This window comes from Lotus japonicus, chromosome 3 (genome assembly GCF_012489685.1).
Source record: "Lotus japonicus ecotype B-129 chromosome 3, LjGifu_v1.2".
In the NCBI taxonomy this organism is placed as follows: domain Eukaryota; kingdom Viridiplantae; phylum Streptophyta; class Magnoliopsida; order Fabales; family Fabaceae; genus Lotus; species Lotus japonicus.
In genome coordinates, this window is record NC_080043.1 from 9,614,350 (window position 1) to 9,634,259 (window position 19,910).

At 35.8% G+C, this 19,910-nt stretch overlaps 3 protein-coding genes and 1 long non-coding RNA gene across 8 annotated transcripts; all 4 read left to right on the forward strand.

The window, feature by feature from the left end:
• On the forward strand, window positions 1–2,402 carry LOC130748596 (uncharacterized). 2 transcript variants are annotated; one of them, XR_009022742.1, is made up of 3 exons: window positions 1–197; window positions 1,174–1,294; window positions 1,376–2,402. XR_009022742.1 is itself a non-coding variant. In XM_057601826.1 (2 exons), exon 2 carries the CDS (start codon window positions 1,709–1,711, stop codon window positions 2,267–2,269), a length of 561 nt encoding a protein of 186 aa, XP_057457809.1. In that variant the 5' UTR covers window positions 1–197; window positions 1,174–1,708; the 3' UTR covers window positions 2,270–2,402. The 2 variants fall into 2 exon arrangements, 1 of the variants encoding a protein (XP_057457809.1); XM_057601826.1 differs by having other exon boundaries at window positions 1,174–2,402.
• Window positions 2,403–3,851: 1,449 nt separating this feature from the next.
• LOC130748588 (uncharacterized) lies at window positions 3,852–7,327 on the forward strand. Of its 3 annotated transcripts, none has more exons than XR_009022740.1 (5): window positions 3,852–4,271; window positions 4,360–4,473; window positions 5,217–5,304; window positions 5,703–5,744; window positions 6,042–7,327. It is a non-coding gene; the product is annotated as an uncharacterized LOC130748588 (long non-coding RNA). The 3 variants fall into 3 exon arrangements; XR_009022739.1 differs by lacking the exon at window positions 5,217–5,304 and having other exon boundaries at window positions 3,859–4,271; window positions 6,042–6,160; window positions 6,313–7,327; XR_009022738.1 differs by lacking the exon at window positions 5,217–5,304 and having other exon boundaries at window positions 3,861–4,271.
• A 1,463-nt stretch (window positions 7,328–8,790) lies between these two features.
• LOC130742357 (beta-amyrin 11-oxidase-like) lies at window positions 8,791–12,574 on the forward strand. Its single transcript, XM_057594462.1, has 8 exons — window positions 8,791–9,265; window positions 9,461–9,944; window positions 10,186–10,452; window positions 11,020–11,109; window positions 11,232–11,310; window positions 11,417–11,523; window positions 11,915–12,036; window positions 12,214–12,574. The coding sequence occupies exons 1-8, from the start codon at window positions 9,027–9,029 to the stop codon at window positions 12,311–12,313; spliced, it is 1,488 nt and encodes a 495-aa protein (XP_057450445.1). The 5' UTR covers window positions 8,791–9,026; the 3' UTR covers window positions 12,314–12,574.
• A 2,235-nt stretch (window positions 12,575–14,809) lies between these two features.
• Window positions 14,810–18,394, forward strand: LOC130748690 (probable lipid-A-disaccharide synthase, mitochondrial). Of its 2 annotated transcripts, XM_057601930.1 has the most exons (8): window positions 14,814–15,083; window positions 15,453–15,552; window positions 15,811–15,916; window positions 16,018–16,241; window positions 16,433–16,511; window positions 16,847–17,085; window positions 17,597–17,823; window positions 17,952–18,394. In XM_057601930.1, the coding sequence occupies exons 1-8, from the start codon at window positions 14,851–14,853 to the stop codon at window positions 18,139–18,141; spliced, it is 1,398 nt and encodes a 465-aa protein (XP_057457913.1). In that variant the 5' UTR covers window positions 14,814–14,850; the 3' UTR covers window positions 18,142–18,394. The 2 variants fall into 2 exon arrangements, with proteins under 2 accessions (XP_057457915.1, XP_057457913.1); XM_057601932.1 differs by lacking the exon at window positions 17,952–18,394 and having other exon boundaries at window positions 14,810–15,083; window positions 16,847–17,050; window positions 17,597–17,740.
• The last annotated feature ends 1,516 nt before the right edge of the window (window positions 18,395–19,910 follow it).

The window sequence follows — 19,910 nt, forward strand, 5'->3', positions numbered from 1 at the left end:
TAGAAGCTTATGTTGAGATTTTTCCAAATGATCATGTTGGAAAGTTTGTTGGACCAGAACATTCCGATCTTGTTCGAGAACTAGGCTTAGGAGAAGTTCTTACCCTTGCATTTAAGCATACCACCACACGACTTTGTGGTATGAACTTCAATTCCTCCGGTGATGGTTCCTCATCCACAAATTTAGAGAAAAAAGTGGTATATCTTGAGTCTCAATTGCAAGACTAATGGCTTTTGTTTGTTCAAAGGAAGGAGGAAACGTCTCCAAGAGTTATCTAACTTCTTTACAAATTCAACAAAACAAATATACTTTATCTGTGAAAAATCTGTTTTATATCTTTCATTGTTGTCACTTTGTTCACGTGCAATTCACACTCTGTTATTTAGATTTTGGTTGTTGCTTTGTTACATTTGTCCTATTTTGTATGTCGCATTGTCTTCATTGATATGCATATGCTTCTGGCTTGATTATGGTTTATTGATGCATTATATATCATCAAATGTCAACTGTACATAGGAAGTTAGGATGATTTCAACTTGGTATGAAGAGAATTTGGGGTCTAGAAAATGATATTTGCTCTTAATTTTTTACTATATTATACACATGGTCACTGTTATTTTATATATAAATTATACTGGCCTTGTATTATGATGGATGTGTTTATGTCTTGTGCTCAAAAACTCAATTCAAATCTACAAATGATGCTGAAAGTATGAAATTTTTAAATTGTTATGCAATGATTACCATGTGTTTGTACACCAAATGTTAGAGTTGTTGTACTACTTCTCTTCATCTTTCTTGCCAGGAGACATTTTGTTGTTTGCTTGATAGGAGGTATATCGGGTGTGTTGAATATTAATAATGCATCCCTCCTATTTCATTCAATATTGATTGATGACAACTTGTTTTGTTATGAGTCATTGGGTATGCATGACATTAGATCTTGCTTATATTCAAACTATCATTTATGTTGAGTCTAGATGTGTGCGGGTTGGATCAGTGATAGTAGACTTGTAACGCTGAAGTAAACGTTTTATACAAAAACCTTAAGGCAATTGAGATTGCAACTCTCCAGCTTATATTCTATTGATTTTGTCTCCAACTAAGTAATGTGGGACTTCCTTTGTATATTTTCAACACTTTCCCTCAATTCCAACTGGATTCTTCTTGTAGGACTTGCTCTATCTGGGCTCGTACTCAAGCTGGAACCTTAGAGGCCGTCATTTTTTTTGGGGCTTGTGCTCCTTCTGTGAACCTGAGTCTCAGAGGCCCATGACTTTTTACCTTTTTTTAGGTGATATATTTTTGAGGCATTTTTTTTAGATCGTGGCCGTTTTTCAAGTGGGCTCTGACACAACTGTTGGGTCTGGATCAGGGAGGGTGGACCTGTGACGTTGGAGTAGAAGCTTTACCCAAAAACCTTAAGGCAATTGAGATTGCAATCCTCGAACTTATATTCTATTGATCTTGTCTCCAACTTAGCAAAATGAGACTTCCTTAGTATATTTTCAATTTTTTTTTCTCTTTCTTTGTTTTCAAGAGGCTAGTACCAAGCTTCAAAGGATGGGTAGAGAGTCTTCTCCAATCTCTGCCCGAAGAGGGAATCCAATGGTTATTTGGTTTAATTTGGGCAATTGGGAATAGAAGAAACATTTGGCTCTTTGAGGAAAAGCGATTGTCCCCCTCACAGGTTGTCACCCAAGCTTCGATGATGCTGATTTCGGAAGATGCAGACAAGCAACACCAAACACAAGCTCCCTCTGTAACTCCCCCTTTCAGGGACAGGATCAAAGCAAACTTTGATACCTCAATTCGTGAGTTTGTGGGAACAGGTCTAGGAGTCATTTTCAAGAACCATTTTGGGAATTCCATGGCAGCAGGCGCGCACTTCATTCCCTCCTCTTTTGAACCTACAATCGCAGAAGCAATGGCCTTCCGTTGGTGCATATCTATGGCGAGAGACCTGGGATTCCAAGAGGTTGAGTTTGAAATTGATTGTCTCAATCTCTTCCAAGCCTGGAAACGAAATGATCCATTCAGCAACTATCTAGACTCCATTGTACAAGACTGCAAGTCTCTTTCCCTAGCTTTTAGGAGTTGTGTTTTGCTTAATTGTCGCAAAACTGCTAATGCAGTTGCTGATCACATTGCCCACCTAGCTTTTGATTACCAGGATCATGTTTGGGTAGAACTTGATCCTCCTGGTACAACAAACTTGCTTAGACAAGAAGCCCTCTTTTATACTGGAAATGAGGTTTCTACCTTTTGATTAATATTAGTCTGAAAGTTCAAAAAAAAATAGAGGCTAGTACCTGAAAATATGAGCTTAGAGAAAATTAAGTAAGTTTCAGCAAGTTCATGCTGTGTTATTTTCGTGTACATAAAATTGAGAGCTGGATTTGCCACCCCAACCATTAGATTTCACACCCCTTATTTTCGGATTTTCAAGTTCCGAATTATTTCGAAATCTTAGATAAGATTCCGAAATTAATTCGTGATTTGTAGTTCAAAATACATGTAACACCCCACTTTTGAGTGAAAAAATGCTTCGAAAACCTTATTTCCGAAATATTTCGAAAACTAAGTTTCCGTAAGTGAGGTGACATTTCTAATGAATGGGGTGTCAAATCTAATGATCCATAAAATCGTGTCATAAAAACATCGACGAATGTTAAAAAAAGGTGCACGAACATGTTCGCAATTGATATACGTATGTGGTCTACTTTTTGGGATATAAAAACATGTTGACTAGGAAAGTGTAGTCACCTTTTCTTGTTTTGCTTTGAATGCTTTTGCCAATTTTGGGATTTTAGCGGTGGTTGGCTAGTGGTCTCAAACAAATTTGAATTTAAATCCTCCCATAAGGAGGGATAGTAGCGTTTCGAATATTTGTCATTTATACTTCTTTTTATAAAAAATCTCAAAGTAAATATGTATTTATGGCATGCCGTTCAACAATTCAAAGTCACCTCATGAAATATTACAAAAAGACACAGAAAATGCAATCGTACTGGAACTTGCGTGAATTATTGATGCAGTGCATCTCAAGAAAGACTGAAATAGTAACATTTTTGTTCATTAGTAGTAGGCAAGAAGCTTAAATAGAAACATTTTTGTTCAATAGTGAACGTACGTAGTAACAGAACATATTCGAAATTAGTGTGATTTTGAATATGTAAGCAATGCTACATTTCCATTGACTTGATTGAATTGGTACATGTTTCCTAGCTCTGTGAGATTTCCGATCCGTTTGGAACTTATATGTATGGACAAGTCTTTGTTAAGAGAGCAAGTTCTAACATTAGGTGAATGCTATTAATTCAAATAAGATTATCTTTGACATAAAATATTGGTGTAAAATAAGTAAAAGAAATTTCTACATTCCATAAAATAAAATACAAAATTCGATCAATAAGGGGAAAATACGCCACATTGCTCATATTTAACTTTTTTTTTTGTTACAAGAGGAAGATTAAAGACAAAATAAAACAAACTAGATGCATCTAAATAAAGTGAAGCATAAACATTAGATGAAGGGTTGCTCCAAACACGTCGTTGCGAGCCTTCACTAGCTGCTTCCCTTACCAATTGGTCGACCGTGTTATTTTTCTCCCTTTCAATACTCCTAATCCCACAACGTTGAGTACCTCCCATGACGCTGCACACACAATTAATGACTTGACGATCCCAGTAGTGAGTTTTATCAAATGATGGTTGAAGAACAGAACACTACAACATTTTAGTCCTACGACAACACCTCACCTTGCTACGGACGGGAAACCGTTGCCATAGATGAGATTTGCATATGGTTTATATATATGTTCTGTTTGTGCGTAAAAGAATTTGTTCTGCGCGTTGGAAACGCTTTTTTCCCATTTGTTTTATGAAACCCTTCTAATAGCGTTGCACATAGCCAGATTATTCATACAATCTGTTTCTAAAAGTCATTACTAAATAAGCGTTTCTAAAGATCATTATGTTCTCTAATATTTTACTAAATAAAAAGCCAAAGAAATGGGTTGTTCCCATCTCGTGTTCACAACTGCGTCGTTCCCATCGCCGACGCCCATCCCCGTCGCGCATCGATCATCGATCTTCACCGCCGTTTCTGAGCCACCGTGACACCACCAACCCTCGCCGATGTTGAAGACGAACCCAAACTCTGACTGGAGACGGTGGCCACAAAATCGATGCTGGTCAATGCACTCACGCATCAAATCGCGAAGCTCCATTCTTCTTCTCGAAGCTCCATAATCGCTGCCTCTGCGATGGTGAAATCAGAAGGATTCAGTTTCAAAGAACTTTGGTTTCCGGAAGAAGAGTGATTGATTCCTTAATTTTGATTTTGTTCATTTTCAGGTTGTTATGTATGGAGATCTCTCTCGCGCCCTTGTGATCCTCCTTCCTCTGCTCTTCATCCATGGCGGTCTCTGCTTCTACCTCCCTGGCATAGTGCCGCAAGATTTCCAGAAGGTACACCTATATTTCCATTTCGATTTTCTAGGTTTTCTATTCTTTGAAGTTGCTTCTACCAACTGTTTGATGAAATGCCAAGCATTTATGCAGCATTTAGTTAGTTTTTCTTTCCTTCATATTTATCTTGGTTGAAAAACTACCATTAAACTACATGCTCATCAAAACTGGACTTGGATTAGATTAGATTAGACTGAAATTCATTTTCAGGTGTCGATGAATCCACCTATTGTATGATAATCTTTTGATCTATGATTGGTTTTGGTGCTGTGACTTACAATATGTAGGCATTGTGTGACTGTGACCCCAATGCCGAAGTGAATAGAGCAACTCAACACAGTGAAGCCTTATATTACATTGATGTATTACAATATAGGGTTAAAGGTCATATTAGTCCCTGTGTTTGTAAATGTGTTTAAATTTGGTCTCTTAGTCAAAAAATGACGTTTAGTGGCGGTTTTCTTTACAGTTATTGGCGGTTTATAATATAGTTACTGGCGGTTTTTTGACTGAGGGACCAAAATCAAACGCTTTTACAAACACAGGGACTAATATGACCTTTAACCCTACAATATATTATAGCTCCATATAATTTACATTTAGAGAAAATATGCTAGATAGTTAGGAATGTAAAAACATGTGGCTTTAAAGGTGATGCCACACCTTAGTGACTTCATGTCTATTGCTTGACAACTTGGATTCAAAGAAGATGATAAATTACTTCATTTTTTGTATTCAATTAGCATGTACAATTCTCCAAACTCAAGAAGATGATGCTTTAGGGGCTTGTTCTGTTATTGGTGTTGTAGACTTGGTTGTTGGTACAATCAGGTAAGATATAGATGTAATTGATGCTCATTCTCTCATTAGAAGCTAAATATGCTAGGACTCTTATAATTGAAATTCCAATTAAAAGTTCGTATAAGAAAGAGTTAGATCTTAGGTTTTAATTTATCAATGCTTGAACATGGATTACAGAAGAGATGAACATAGTTTTTTTTTTTTTTTGATAAGCAAGAGATGAAGATAGTCTTTATGTTATTTGAAGTTTTGAACTAGCATATTTTTGCTGTATTAAAACTTCAATGTTTATGCAGCTAGCCCCACATGGGTGATTTGTGCAAATCTTAAATAGCCCCGTAGATTTACATAGACTTTCGGTTTATGTTTTCATTGTGCTTTTCTCACTCTCTATGTGTTAGTTTATATGCTCGTGTTTACCTTCTTAGGTTATGTGAGGATGGAGAACTGCTGCATCAAATATTGGCCTAGTAAGTATTGCTTATTTTGGACGTGATTGTTGTTTTTCTTGGTCTAAATCCGGTCTCCTTGGTACCCTTGATTCATGCCATTACAAAACAATGAAAAAAAAAATCAATTTCTCAGTCGCATGCTTTGCTTCAATTCCGATTTCAGATTTAAGTTTGTCCAAATTTTGTTCATGAGCAAAATGACTTTCTGTTTTTTCATGATTTTTGCTTGGTTCAAGAATTATTCGAGTGTGCTGCATGCTTTATTCTTTGTTTATAGCCCTGAGTGATTGTTTAAACTATATCATATGTTTGTAGGTGTGGGCCTATGAATTGCTAATTGAGAATGACATTATTGAGAAAGGGGGCAGGAATTGAAGAAGATAAAATAGTAGATGGCTTGTAATGGGAGCAGAAGCAGACATATATAAGTTGGGGTGCCAATTCCAAAACTCAAGGGCTTTTTATTTTAATGCTCTCACTTATTTCCTTTTTCCTTTTACTTGTGAAATTACTTGAAACTTGTACTGCAAAACTGGGCTACTTAAAGAAATAAATATATAACATGTTTTAAACTTGGAGCTTGCAGGATGTGGGAACTACCTGAATCTAATGGGATGCTTTCAAAAATGCTAGCATGAACAAGAACTGCGAGCAGTCTCAGGGAATCTGTTTCCATTTGGCTACATTTTCTTTCTATTAAAGTTTTTTCCTCCTTCGATCAATAGTTAATAATTTTGCATAATGTGTTAAATTCTTACCCTCCTTGCCGTGCTTATTTTATTATTTACTTTCATTTTTTCCTGCTATACATTGGTGGTTACTAATGATGCATGCTATTTTCACTTTCAGGTAAACAGAATCATGGAACTCCCACAAGATAGTAAGGTAGTAGCCAAGCACACAGATAGTCCCAATGTAAGGATGAGTTTTCTATACTTCATTTTCCTTGTCAAACTGGACTATGCTTAAATACTATCTGTCAGTGCATGCCAGTAGTTGTTTCACTGTGTTTATAGCTAGTCATTTCTTTAGTTTCCTACACCTTTAGAGAGACATTGAGGAGGAAGAAACAGAACTAGAGATCAAGAAGTGAACCTCGACTGGTATTTGCAAATCCCTAAAACTTGCATCTTCTCTACCCAATACTAATAATGTTTAAGTTCACTGTCTCAAATGTTGCTAACTAGCATTGTTGTCATGTGCCCATTGCCAGGTATGTGTTTACTTATCTTAAAGCTTTTCATTCTTTCTTGTGTTTTGCACTCATTCAGCTCTCTTTTTTAACTAAAAAATTTTCTGTTTCGAGGTGCACATCATAAAAAGTTCTTTGTTGCTTTGCTCTTGTTTGCCTTTCACTTCAAGTAGATTATTTTTGCCTTACCGATTGTTACCTTGCAGGTGCTTTTGTCTTCTTGGATTATGTTTTGGCTGAGGATTGGTCTTAACTAGAAGTATTTTGACTTTGTTTCTTGGTATTAGAATGATTGGGCTCATGTGATTGTGGCTTATTAATTAAAAGTTTTGTACTGCAGAATTATTGCCATGTGACAGTTTATTTGTGGTACTTTGGCGACTTGGAAAACCATATGCTTTATCTCTAATTTTGTGTTTGTACAAGGATATAAATGGTATATATCTTTAAATATTCAAAGTAATGACTATTGGATCCTTATGTCAATTTGATGAGGATCCCTGTTAAATTTTCATCTAAACTTATAACATAATTAAGACTTTACGAGAACTTATTCGATGCATTATAGGCATTTAATTATTGGTTAGTTGTGCTCAAAATATTTTGAATATCTCAGATTCCGAGGAATTTCGGTTCTGTAGTTCGAATATAGTATAGAAATGGCAACGGTTAAAAGCCCGTTCTATTTGACCTTCAATAAAACGTTCTCTTTGACCTACAATAAAACGTTCTCTATGATTGTGGGGTATGATCTTTGAGAACGTTTTCTCTGACATCAAAGGAAACGAGTGGAAATGCGTTTCCATAGATTTATTAGAAATGCGTTCTCATAGCTTATCATTGAGAACGGTTGTCTGCTTGGGTGGTCGATAATTAGTAAAGGCGTAGCAGAAAGAATAGGCAACGCCTTAGACGACCACACTTGCAGAAATGTTTCGGAAACCAATAGCAACGCTTTTTTAGGATTAGGCAACGGTTTCTGGGCGTTGCTATAGACCCAAAATGTTGTAGTGGAAGCCACTTGCAAGCAATCAGTGAAACAAATCACGTTCGTGTGTCCAAGTAATTGCATGGTTGAGCCCTAGTTCCATAGCCAAGAGTTCAGCAAGAAGCACTGCCATGGATGTGACTCAGTGACACGCCTGATAGCCAACGACCACCATTATCATGAATAACCGCCGCACAACCCATCATCCCCCTTATCGGGTTCCAGCTACCATCGACAAAAATCTGAACTGCGGTTGAATTAGGTAAACTAGGAGGCAATATGTTCTCTCCCTGCTGCAACGAATCTGATTGGAGCGACTGTCGCCATAACTCCTCATCGCGCAGCGTACAACGCAGGACCTGGTTGAGGGACCACTCATGACCTTCAAAGACGTGGTTGTTACGCCAGCGCCACAGCCACCATAGAATAGCAATGCCAAGAGTACAATGTCAGTGAGTCAGAATGCCATGGTGGCAAGTAGAGAACTCAATCTGAACGGCTAGAGGAGGAAGTAAGATATAAACTAATACTCGTAAAATATTTAAATACATTTTCAGGTGAGACTAGCATTTTAAAATTTTCAATTAAACCTTAAATAATACTACCATACATCAGATTAACTGACCTATTCCAGTATTACTTATACCATAATTTTAGGAAATCCATACTATTCTCAATCACATATTTTAAAATGTTAGAATATTATAATATAAAACCATCAATATATGTGGCCCTTACCCAACAGCTTAAGCTTTTGGGATAAGTGGTTGTTTGACATGGTATCAGAATCTCTATGGCCGAGAGGTCTAGAGTTCGATCCTTGCTCCCCTCACTTTCTAATTAAAAGTACGTGAAATTTAATTAAGCATATGGTAGGAGAGTCTGTGCATTTATCCACGCTTCAAGCCCAAATGGCTCTTGCGTGTGGTAGTGTGTTAGAATATAATATAAAACCATCGGTGTGGCTCTTACCCAACAACTTAAGTTTTTGGGATAAGTGGTTGTTTGACATAAAAAGCTCAATCCAACCCAACCTATTTTATTTCCTTTAACCAATTATGAAAAATCAACTTGTTATAAATAGAGGGAAGGATTGAAGCATTGATCATAGACATCAGAAATGGAACTACACTGGGCTTGGGTGTCTACTGCCACTTTGGCTACATGCTACGTTTTTGTAGCCATATTCTTGAGGAGGCTGAATGGGTGGTACTATGATTATGATGTGAAGCTAACAAAGAAACAACTCCCTCTTCCTCCTGGTGACATGGGATGGCCTCTTATTGGCAATCTAATTTCCTTCATCAAAGATTTCTCATCCGGCCACCCTGATTCATTCATCAACAATCTTCATCTCAAGTAAAGTCTCTCTAATTATTTTCTCTTCTTAGTTAGTACCATTCTTATCATGGGCGCATCTAAGAGGGACAGGCAGCAGGGTCACTTAGTTCGACCTTCTAAAAATTTTATCAATTTTTTGTTATTTTATTTCAACCACCTAACGAAAAAATCATAGATATGGTATTATTTCTGATTCTTATTATGTTTGTTCAGATATGGACGAACCGGTATCTACAAGAATCACTTGTTTGGGAATCCAAGCATAATCATATGTGAGCCTGAGATGTGTAGGAAAGTGTTGACAGATGATGAAAACTTCAAGCTAGGTTATCCAAAATCAATCAAAGAGTTGGCACGATGTAGGCCCATGACCGATGTGTCTCGTGCAGAACACAGGCATTTTCGGCGGCTAATAACCGCTCCCATTATTGGTCACAAGGCGCTAGCAATGTACCTAGAACGCATTGAGGACATTGTTACAAATTCGTTAGAAGAATTGTCTAGCATGAAGCACCCGGTTGAGTTGTTGAAGGAGATGAAGAAGGTGTCATTTAAAGCCATTGTTCACATTTTCATGGGCTCTTCTAATAACCAGCACGTCATTGAAAATATAGGCACTTCATTTACTGATTTATATAATGGCATGTTCTCTATCCCCTTCGAAGTACCCGGTTTCGCTTTCCACAAAGCACTCAAGGTTCTTAATTTCCTTTTATTATTTTGATATATGCATTATTTCTATAAAAAAAATACTAGTGTATCACAATTATTTTACAGACATCTGAAATTTGTGGTAGTTTATGCAAAACTTACTTTAAATTATGACAGTCAAAACCACCACAAATTACAAGTGTTTACGTACGAAACAAAAAATGGTGGTTCATAAAAAGAATAGCATATTTTTATTTTTCATCTTATGCATGGGAGCATATTATTAGGCTCGTGCAAAGCTGGCAAAGATAGTTCAACCTGTTGTGGATGAAAGGAGGTTGATGGCCAGAAATGGTGCAGAGGGAAACAATAAAGATCTCATTGATATTCTTTTGGAAGTCAATGATGAGGAGAATGGTCAGAAATTGAAGGATGAGGATATTATTGACATACTCATAGGATTTTTATTTGCTGGTCATGAAAGTTCTGCCACTGCTCTCATGTGGTCAATTGTGTATCTTACGCAACATCCCGACATCTTGAAAAAAGCCAAGGTAAAATTACATTTAAGCACAAGTAGAAGAGGTGTGATGTATTCACATTTAATTGCTTTCTCATTTTATCTATATTTTCTTTTCTACTCATCATTTCTCATATATCAAATCTGCTCCGGTACATCTCTCCAGCTCCTTCCACAAATTTTTTCCATATATAGATCAACACAATAAATGATTGAGATTTTGGTTCAAGAAATAAAGTAATTCTTTTAATTCAATGTTACATTTACATCACTACAAGTACAACACCAAGGAGGAGTAATAGCCGGGAAAAGAGGTGATCAGTGGGAGGTTACAACCGCACTAATGAATTTAATAGTGTCGGTTGCCAAACTGTTGGCAAAATTGGCGCCACAAATTAAAACGGATTATCTTCATGTTGGATCAGTTGGAATGTGCACTAAAGAATGGATCTTATACTTTATCAAAAAAAAAAGAATGGATCTTATAACTTCATTATTTTGTACTTTTTACAAAAGTCTTGTTATCTTTACGGAAATTATCTAAGTTACCAATATGTAGATTGTAGAGTGTAATATATATATTTTCATTTATGTATTGTAGGAAGAGCAGGAAGAAATCATGAAGACAAGAGTTCCGTCGCAGAACAGATTAAGTCTAAATGAAATCAAGCAAATGGTTTATCTTTCTCATGTAAGCATATATATGCATATATGAAAACGCATGAATGATGAGTTCATACATATATAAAATCCGTATAGCGCCGAAGAATACTTGATTATTTGGAGCACTAAAAGACAAAGATTGCATTCTAGGTAATTGATGAGACGTTGAGGTGTGCCAATATTGCGTTTTCAACTTTCCGAGAGGCTATTAATGACATGAACATCAATGGTAAGTTCATATTCAATACCCACATTACATCTCTATATCTATCTCTCTCTTTTGTTAGTATTATAAAATAAAAATATTTAATATATCATCTAATCAACATTTTCAGGTTATATCATACCAAAAGGATGGAGAGTGTTAATTTGGGCAAGGGCTATTCATATGGATCCAAAATATTATCCAAATCCAGATGAATTTAACCCATCGAGATGGGATGTAAGTTGGATAGAGATAGAATAAAATTTACCAACAAATATACTATACTTTTAATTCGTGGTGTTATCCAATAAAATATACAATTATTCACTATTTTTGATAAATAAATTTTATTAATTTACTAATTTATCTCAACTTTTTCTTTCTCCAAATGTCACAACTTCATAAATTAATGTATATAAATTAATGTATCATCCACCTATTTCTTATAAAAAGTATAGATAATACATTTTTTGTACACATAATTTAAAGATGCCATTTTGAGGCGGTTATTTAACCGCTATAAAGTGGCGTGAGGGTTAAAAATTGTCATAAAATAGCATGTTTAAGAATGTCATACATAAAATATATGTTTATATATCATTACTATTTTTTTGTTATATTATGGTAGGATTACAATGCAAAGGCTGGAACCTTTCTACCTCTTGGAGCCGGAAGCAGGTTGTGTCCGGGAAGTGACTTAGCAAAACTTGAAATTTCCGTATTTCTTCATTATTTCCTACTTAACTACAAGTAAGCTCTATATATGTCACCTTCTCTTTTATCTATTTCTTTGCAATATTGCTCCTTCACCTAATTGCTCCTAGACTAGCAGTTTCTTGAAGATCATCGAATATATATTGTCATTCTTTTTGGGAGAGTTTTAAGGTATAATTTGATTTTTTTTTTACTAATTTGTTTGTTTTATAGGTTGGAGCTAATAAATCCAGAATGTCCAGTTACTTGCTTGCCATCATCTAAGCCTATCGACAACTGTCTAGCTAAGGTGATAAAGGTGTCCAGCAATTAGCTTGTTGTGCAAAATCAAGTTTCAAAGCCATTTAATTTTGCGTCTAGCTATGACTTGATCCCTTGCTCAAAATGGAAGAATAAGAGTAATAAGTTTGTCGGTACATAAATTTGTGGTTGTTACGTTGGATATTCAATAAAGAAGCCAAGTTTGTTATTAGTGTGTTATCATAATGTATGGACTTTGATTTGCCTCACTTTTTTTCTGGCGTAATTCCAGGACTCGGTGAGAAACAGTCAATGGAAAGAATTTGGTTTTTAATTTATAGAGTTACAATAGGGTTCATTGTCTAAATAACCTCGATAATAATTGAGTTAAATCACTTTTTGATGAGGTGTCTGCAATAATATTGTAACATGTGATTTTATAAATTTCAACTCATTTCATTTTTTTTAATTTTATATTTTCATAATATTCATGTTACTAAACAATCAATTTGCACAATAAACCAATTAATGAGGATAATAACACATAACTCCTTTTCCCAAAAGAAACAATTTAGAACCCTAATCCTCAATTCTTCCATGATTTCTGATTTGTTTGGTTCGTTCTTCATCTTGGCCTCCTTGCTGAAGGCATTCGAAATGTAAACACCAAGGATGATACTAGATTCAATTACTGATGCAGTGCTTGAACAATTGGAAAACAGTGATCATGGTCAGATGAGAACTCACAGGCATAACCCAATTAAAGTACTATTATTTTCTTAAACTTAAAAATAATTGATTTAATTGTTGTTCCATGACAATTATTCCTATATTTTATAATCATTTAGTGCTGCGGCTATGGCAGATTAGAAAAAATGGCAGAGCTTGGATAGCTTCCAAAATATCGCAAGGGTTCTGAGAGTTTTTTTTTTTAAAGGAGTTATGTGTTATTATTCCAAATGATTGGTTTATTGTGTAAATTTATTATTTAATAAAATGAATAATATAAAAAAAAGAATAGTGAAATAAGTTGGAATTTATAAAACCATATGTGGCAATATTATTGGAGACACCTCATCAATGGTAATTTAACCCAATTTTACCAAGGGTTATTTAAACAACCCGTTACAATATTATAGAAAACTCATTTAAAGATTGGTTTGCGAAATCTAAATCAGCTTAAGCATATATACATACAAAATATTTGAAAGTTAGTCATTGCTTTTCTTTTTCTTTTTCGTTGTGGTTGGTGCGCCAGGAGGTAATTAGGTTGCTGATTACTTAATAAAAATGTTTCTTTATTTTCTAACTTTGTTTAGATTGAGGAGGTCCATCTAGAGCTCTCTCCTCTTATTACTTTTGATGTAATGGCTCGTGGTCCCTTAAGTTTCTTTTAATACAATTGCCTTTTTCAATAAAATAAAATAAAAAAGAATTGTCAGTTTTAAGGGCTTGTTAGTCATCTTGTGAATTTTTTGTTATTAGTTTCCAAATGAAAATTTCAAAATAAAAAGTGTTCCACCGAAATGGAGATGGAATCATTCTTGACTCAATTTTAAACCAATTTTAACATGATTTTTAAAGACATGTTTGGTGGCCAGAATAAATTAAGAGACGACACGATACAAAAGCTGAGATAAGAATAGAACAAAATATAATTTTATCTTTTTGTTGAGGTGGGTTGAGCAATAATATGATATATAAGCAATGGGAAATAAATGAAAAGCGAAACTCAAGTGTGCTAAATTATCACTTGAAAGAACTTATTGAATGTGTATGTCACCATTCTTTTGTAGATCATGAGTAAAGAAGAACTTCAGTGATATGTGCTTTATTCTATCTCACTTGATGTATCATTCTTTTGTTTGAGCAATACATGCAATATTATCTTCATATACTTGTTGCCGGCATTTTTCAAAAGGACAAACCACAAGTTCAAGTATGCATTGAATCACAGATCTGAGTCAAACGCATTCTCAACTTGTCTCATGTAATGCTAATATTTCTACATGGTTAGCTGAGGTGGCTATTATAGGCAATTTCATAGATCTCCACGGAATGACCACAAGTAAACAAGTAACCTATATTTGAGATCTCTCATTATGTGGATTTGATAAATATTCAGCATCTACATAACTAATTAGGTCGAGCTTGAGTAAATTGAAATAAATAAATAAACTCATATCCGTCGTGCCTTTAAGATAATGAAAAACTTGCTTAATTTTATTCCAATATTTTCATTTAGGTAAACAACTATATCTTGTCTTGCAAATAAAGTAACAACAAATGATATATCAGTTCAACTATGACTAACAAGATAGATTAATACTCTGATAACACTTCAGAATCAAGAAACTATGTAGTTTGGAATCATTGTCCGAAAACCTTTAACTATTTGTGTCCAATAATTTACTGAGTGTTTAAAGGGAACAAGATATACCTAAAATTGAACTATGTAGTTTGGAATGCAGGATTCTTATTTCTGGTTTGTAAAAAAAAGGCCCACTTAACATCACCACTTACAAATGAACTTTATTTTAAACTGGTCTGGCCCAAACAGATCATACAAATTGACATTACAGCACATGGTAAACGAGCGTGCGTGCTGCAATGTTAGCTGCCAAATTTTTGCTGAGAAGAAAATGGAAGCTGAGCAGTGTGACTGTGCAGTTGCAGCGGTTTTCATCATCACGCACTGCTCCCATAGACATGGCTGCAAACGACGGTGAACTGAGGGTCTTCCTCGTCGCCGGCGAGGTCTCCGGTGATTCCATCGCTTCTCGTCTCATGGCTTCGCTCAAGCTTCTTTCCCCTTTACCTCTTCGCTTTGCTGGTCTTGGAGGGTAAAAACAAATCAACTTTTCTTCTTCATTCTAAAAAATAATATTGAAACATTAAAAAACTTAGGATTAATGTGTTTTACTTGTTTTTTTTTGTGTTTTTTCAATAAGTGAAGATAGATTAAATTTAATCAAGGATTGAAAAATATGTTTCACCCCAACCGGTGCTGGTAACAGTGGTAAAAAGTGACTGTTTGAACCCCTAGGTCGAGAGTTCGATTATTATGAGACACACTCTTGGCGAGACCTTTGGCCTTCACTACACCCGAGTCGAAATTGCGAGGGCAATTTAAAAGAATATGTTTAACCTTTAATATGAGTCTGCTGAGGATTTTAATTCCTTTTGTTGTTTTAATGTTCAATATATTTCAGGGCTAGGATGGCAAGTGAAGGATTGCAATCATTGTTTCCTATGGAGGATATCTCAGTAATGGGAATTTGGGAGCTATTGCCACATTTGTATAGAATCAGAGTTAGTGACTGACAAGTACATTGTTAACACTAGATAGATACTTTGACTGCATGCTTGAACATATGTGATGCAATTACATTTTGCTTCAATATAGCTAAAATTTTGGATAGATTAGTTTTTACTTGATTGCTTCTGTTGCTGAGGTATCTGGTGATTTGACCGTTTTAATCTTATTTTGAAATCATATTTGAAGCTCGTACCGTGCATGTGAAGTTCTTGTTGTTACACGTGTGAATTCTGCGTGTGTTAATTTTTTAGGTGAGACTGAATGAAACTCTGGAAGCTGCTGCTCTATTTAATCCTCATGTTGTGGTAACGGTTGATTCCAAGGGCTTTTCTTTCCGATTCTTGAAACAGCTAAGAGGTACTGCAACTAATAATGAACCGGCCATGTTGGAAAAACTGTTGCATATTTGCTATTTGAGATATGCTATATGAAAATGGGGGAATAAATGCCTTTTGCAGCTAGGTACAATCAGGAAAAGTTGCATCCACCGGCGCATGTTCACTATGTAGCACCATCGTTTTGGGCGTGGAAAGGCGGTGAAGCAAGGCTTAGAGGACTAGCAGAATTTGTGGATCATCTGTTGTGCATACTTCCAAATGAGGATAGAATATGTAGATTGAATGGATTATCTGCGACTTTTGTTGGGCATCCAGTCTTGGAAGATGTTCTGGACTTGAATTTGGTATGAGCTTCTGCTCTTACTAGCTTTATAGTGAAGTTTATATCTGTTGTTAGTGATTTTTTTGGATTATTATATATACACTTTTAGTCCTTTTTCTTCCTACGCAAATTTGTCATAGAATTTTCTAGTGTTGTACTGTCATTGAACTTTATGGTTTAGTTTTGTTAGTAAATGCTGGATATTTTTTTCAGAGAAACAACTTGTCAGTCAATGAATGGAGGGCTGAAGGAAATGGTAAAGATTTCTGCATTAAACATGGAGTGCCCTCAGGTACTACTAATCAACTGGAGCTCCACAAGTTCACATACTTATATTTAAGACATACTACTTTATTGTTTGTGGTACTGAAGTGTTAGATAGCCCGTGTTCATCAGTATAATTCTAATTAGTTTCTTTGTGAGATAAATTTCTGCTATTGCTTTGTTCCTCTCTTGAATAGATACGTGCTTTAGTATAATTTCCCAAAAGCCAGATCTTGGATCGAAGTATATCATAGTTTGAAAGAAAAGGCACATATGAACTGTTTTCTAGATATAGTTTGTACAATTTTGTTTCACATTGAAGTCATAGTTTGCTTATCATCTCATCAATTTGAACTTTAAAAGGAGCCACTGTTATTAGCTTGCTTCCTGGAAGCAGAGCACAAGAAGTCAGTCGGATGCTCCCCATCTTTGCAAACACGATGGAACTACTGAAAGATGATGTTCCCCAGTTGATGGCAATCATTCATGTTGCACCTAATGAGCATGTGGAAGGTTTAATTGCTAGTTCTGTTCGTAGGTGGCCCGTGCCTGTTGTATTGATTCCAGGTGGAGCAACACACCTAAGATATGATGCTTTTAGTGTACGCTCCATTTGTCCCACCATACTTACATTTACACAGCAGACTCATTGTGTCAAAACATGTAGCTATGGCAGATTTTCATTTACAATCCTAGTTTGATACTTCTGAAATAGACATCTGGTTTCGACTATTGTTCATATGATCCATTCTAGATTTTAGACTCTAACTTTATCAAGTTCTAGACTTCTGATGGAAAGTTAATTAGAAAGATTACACATGAAATGAAACTAAACTTGCAGTGACATCATAACTGGTAATTTATCTTGTCTCATCTGTAATTGGTGTTCAACTTACGAGAATCCGTAACAGTGTGTCTCCTATGACTTACCAAAGTCAAAATAGCTTGTTTTCTGGTCTTGACATTAGATGCATTCAACTAAAAATTTGAATACATCTATATATATTTTTGCTAGAGCTTTCATAATAATCTACTCAACCTGCTTAGATTCTTACATATAGAGCATGAAGACTGCATTTTAAGTCTTGTTAATTTGAATGAACCGCATTGCAGGCCAGTAGAGTTGCATTATGCACATCGGGGACAGTAACTGTGGAGCTGCAGCTTGCACGTTTACCCTGTCTCGTGGCGTATCGGGCCCATATTTTGACTGAATGGTTTATTCGGTACAAAGCGAAGATACAATACATATCACTCCCCAATATTCTCTTGGATTCAGCCATTATTCCTGAAGCACTCTTTCAAAACTGCACACCTACGAACCTTGCCTTAATGCTCAAGTAAGAGGGATTTCAAATTGTTTCATGTGCATTACTAACTTGTGATATCTCAAAAGCTTAGAATATTTTAGTTGCAGGAAGTATTTCTCATGGGAATATTTGACATAGGTCTATGCTTTTTATTACAGAGATTTAATAAATGATGATGGTTGTCGAGAAGAACAAATACTTGCAGCTCAAAAGTTTGTGAAACTTCTATCGCCTTCAGAAAGAACAAAGCACAACTTTCCACGACAACATTCAACGAGAACACGTACTGAGCACAGCCCAAGTGAACTTGCAGCATTGACTATACTAAACCATGGGAAGCCATCATGACTAATATTGTAAGGGCTTCTTTTACGGTGTAGACTCTGTGGCATTGAATTTGTGCTGCTGCAAGGGTTGAAGGTTTGAACCCAGAGAAGATCAGTTTCTAGTTACTATCAAAAGCAATATTTTCTTATGGTACATAACTAGTGGATATATTTTTTAGAAGTGTGGAATCAAATTAGGGATAAACATGGCCTCGGGTGGATCAAAATCTATAAACATAGAGAGTTGGAAGACTATTGCTCCAAATTTTGCCAAATCTGCCTCAAATATTTCTCACGTTTGTATTTCCTTATATTCTAGCGACTGTGGGCATTGATTTTACTAACATTGAGCGGAGTTAGTGTTCAGCACAAAGAGTTACTCAACATCACTTTTAAAAGCATCAGTGCACTCATCAACGACCGTGTTCTCAAAACATGCAATGCCGAAACTAAAGTTTTCCAGACGGGTCTGAAGATGGGCATTCTTCTCCTTTTCGGTTTGGAGAAGGATAGCAGCATGTTTCACCTCATCTCTCAAAAGGGAAATTTTCCTCGGCCGGGAAGTCCTTTTGTTTCTTCAACTAGGGAAGTTCCTCGGCCAGGGAGTCCTTTTGTTTCTCCAACTGGGAAAGGGAGGGAACTTGGGAGGGAACTTGAGACCGAAGAATCTCAATGTCATGATCAATCTTCTTGTGTTCCTCTTCTAGGTGGTTCAAATGGAAGGTCATATCCTAATTCTGCTCGGAGCGACTCTGAAACTTGGAAGCCTTCTTGGACAATTGACGCTCAAAGGTCGGAAAGACTTCATTCTTGAAGAGATAGGTGGAGGCAGCAAGCGACAAGGAGTTGTGAATCATGGAGTCTACGATAGCAAGTGGTTCGAAGCGCTTAGAAGCTCTGAGTCGAGGGAGGCAAGAGTTTGGATGCTTTCTTCTTTGTCATCCGAAAGGGCCATGTATGGTCATTTCGTTGGTTGACTTTAGGAGGCCAAGAAATTGCATGCTCTCTTTCATAATCATAAGTTCTCGGAAGGAGCTGGGAATAGGAGTTCGAAAGTTGAAGAGTTTTTTTGGGGCTTAATGAGACCTAGAGGCGTATGGAGAAACTGTTTGGGGAAAAAGCGCACTTTATAGGTTCAATGATTTGAAATCTTTCACTACAAAGCAACAATGTTTTGATTATTAAACATATCAAACAGGAAAATGGATGCAGTTTCATTCAAATAATCACTTCCTGATTGGGTGTTATGAATCACGGTCGGTCAAGGGGTCGAGTGTCATTACAAACAAAAAGCAACAATGGTTGCTACGTGTGCTTTGATTCCCTTGGCGTGCATGATTTGTCGATTAAGGGGAAAAGATGTTGCGCGGAACCTCCTTATGAATTTTTATGAAATTTTACATACTTAATTGATTTAATTAAAGTGTTTAGTTGAACAGTTGGATTTATTAAATTCAAAATGTTATTAAGTGATAGCATACTCATACACATGTGTGTGAGAGATCTCTTTTTCGTTTTTATTAGACTAAATTGATCTTAGAGAATAAAAATTACCCTGATAAGTGGCATGTTCCCTATATATTTCATGGAACGAAATGAATATTTAGTCAGATCAAATAAAAAAGAAACTTGAAACACATAAATTAAATTGAGGACTCGAAAATATAAATGTAATGCAATACTTTTCTAATTCACGCTCTTGTAAATTTTCTTACATAACTAAATGAAAATAGTTCCCGAAAGGATAGTTTAACTAGTTAGAGTTGGTAGATATATGAGTTGAAAAGAGCG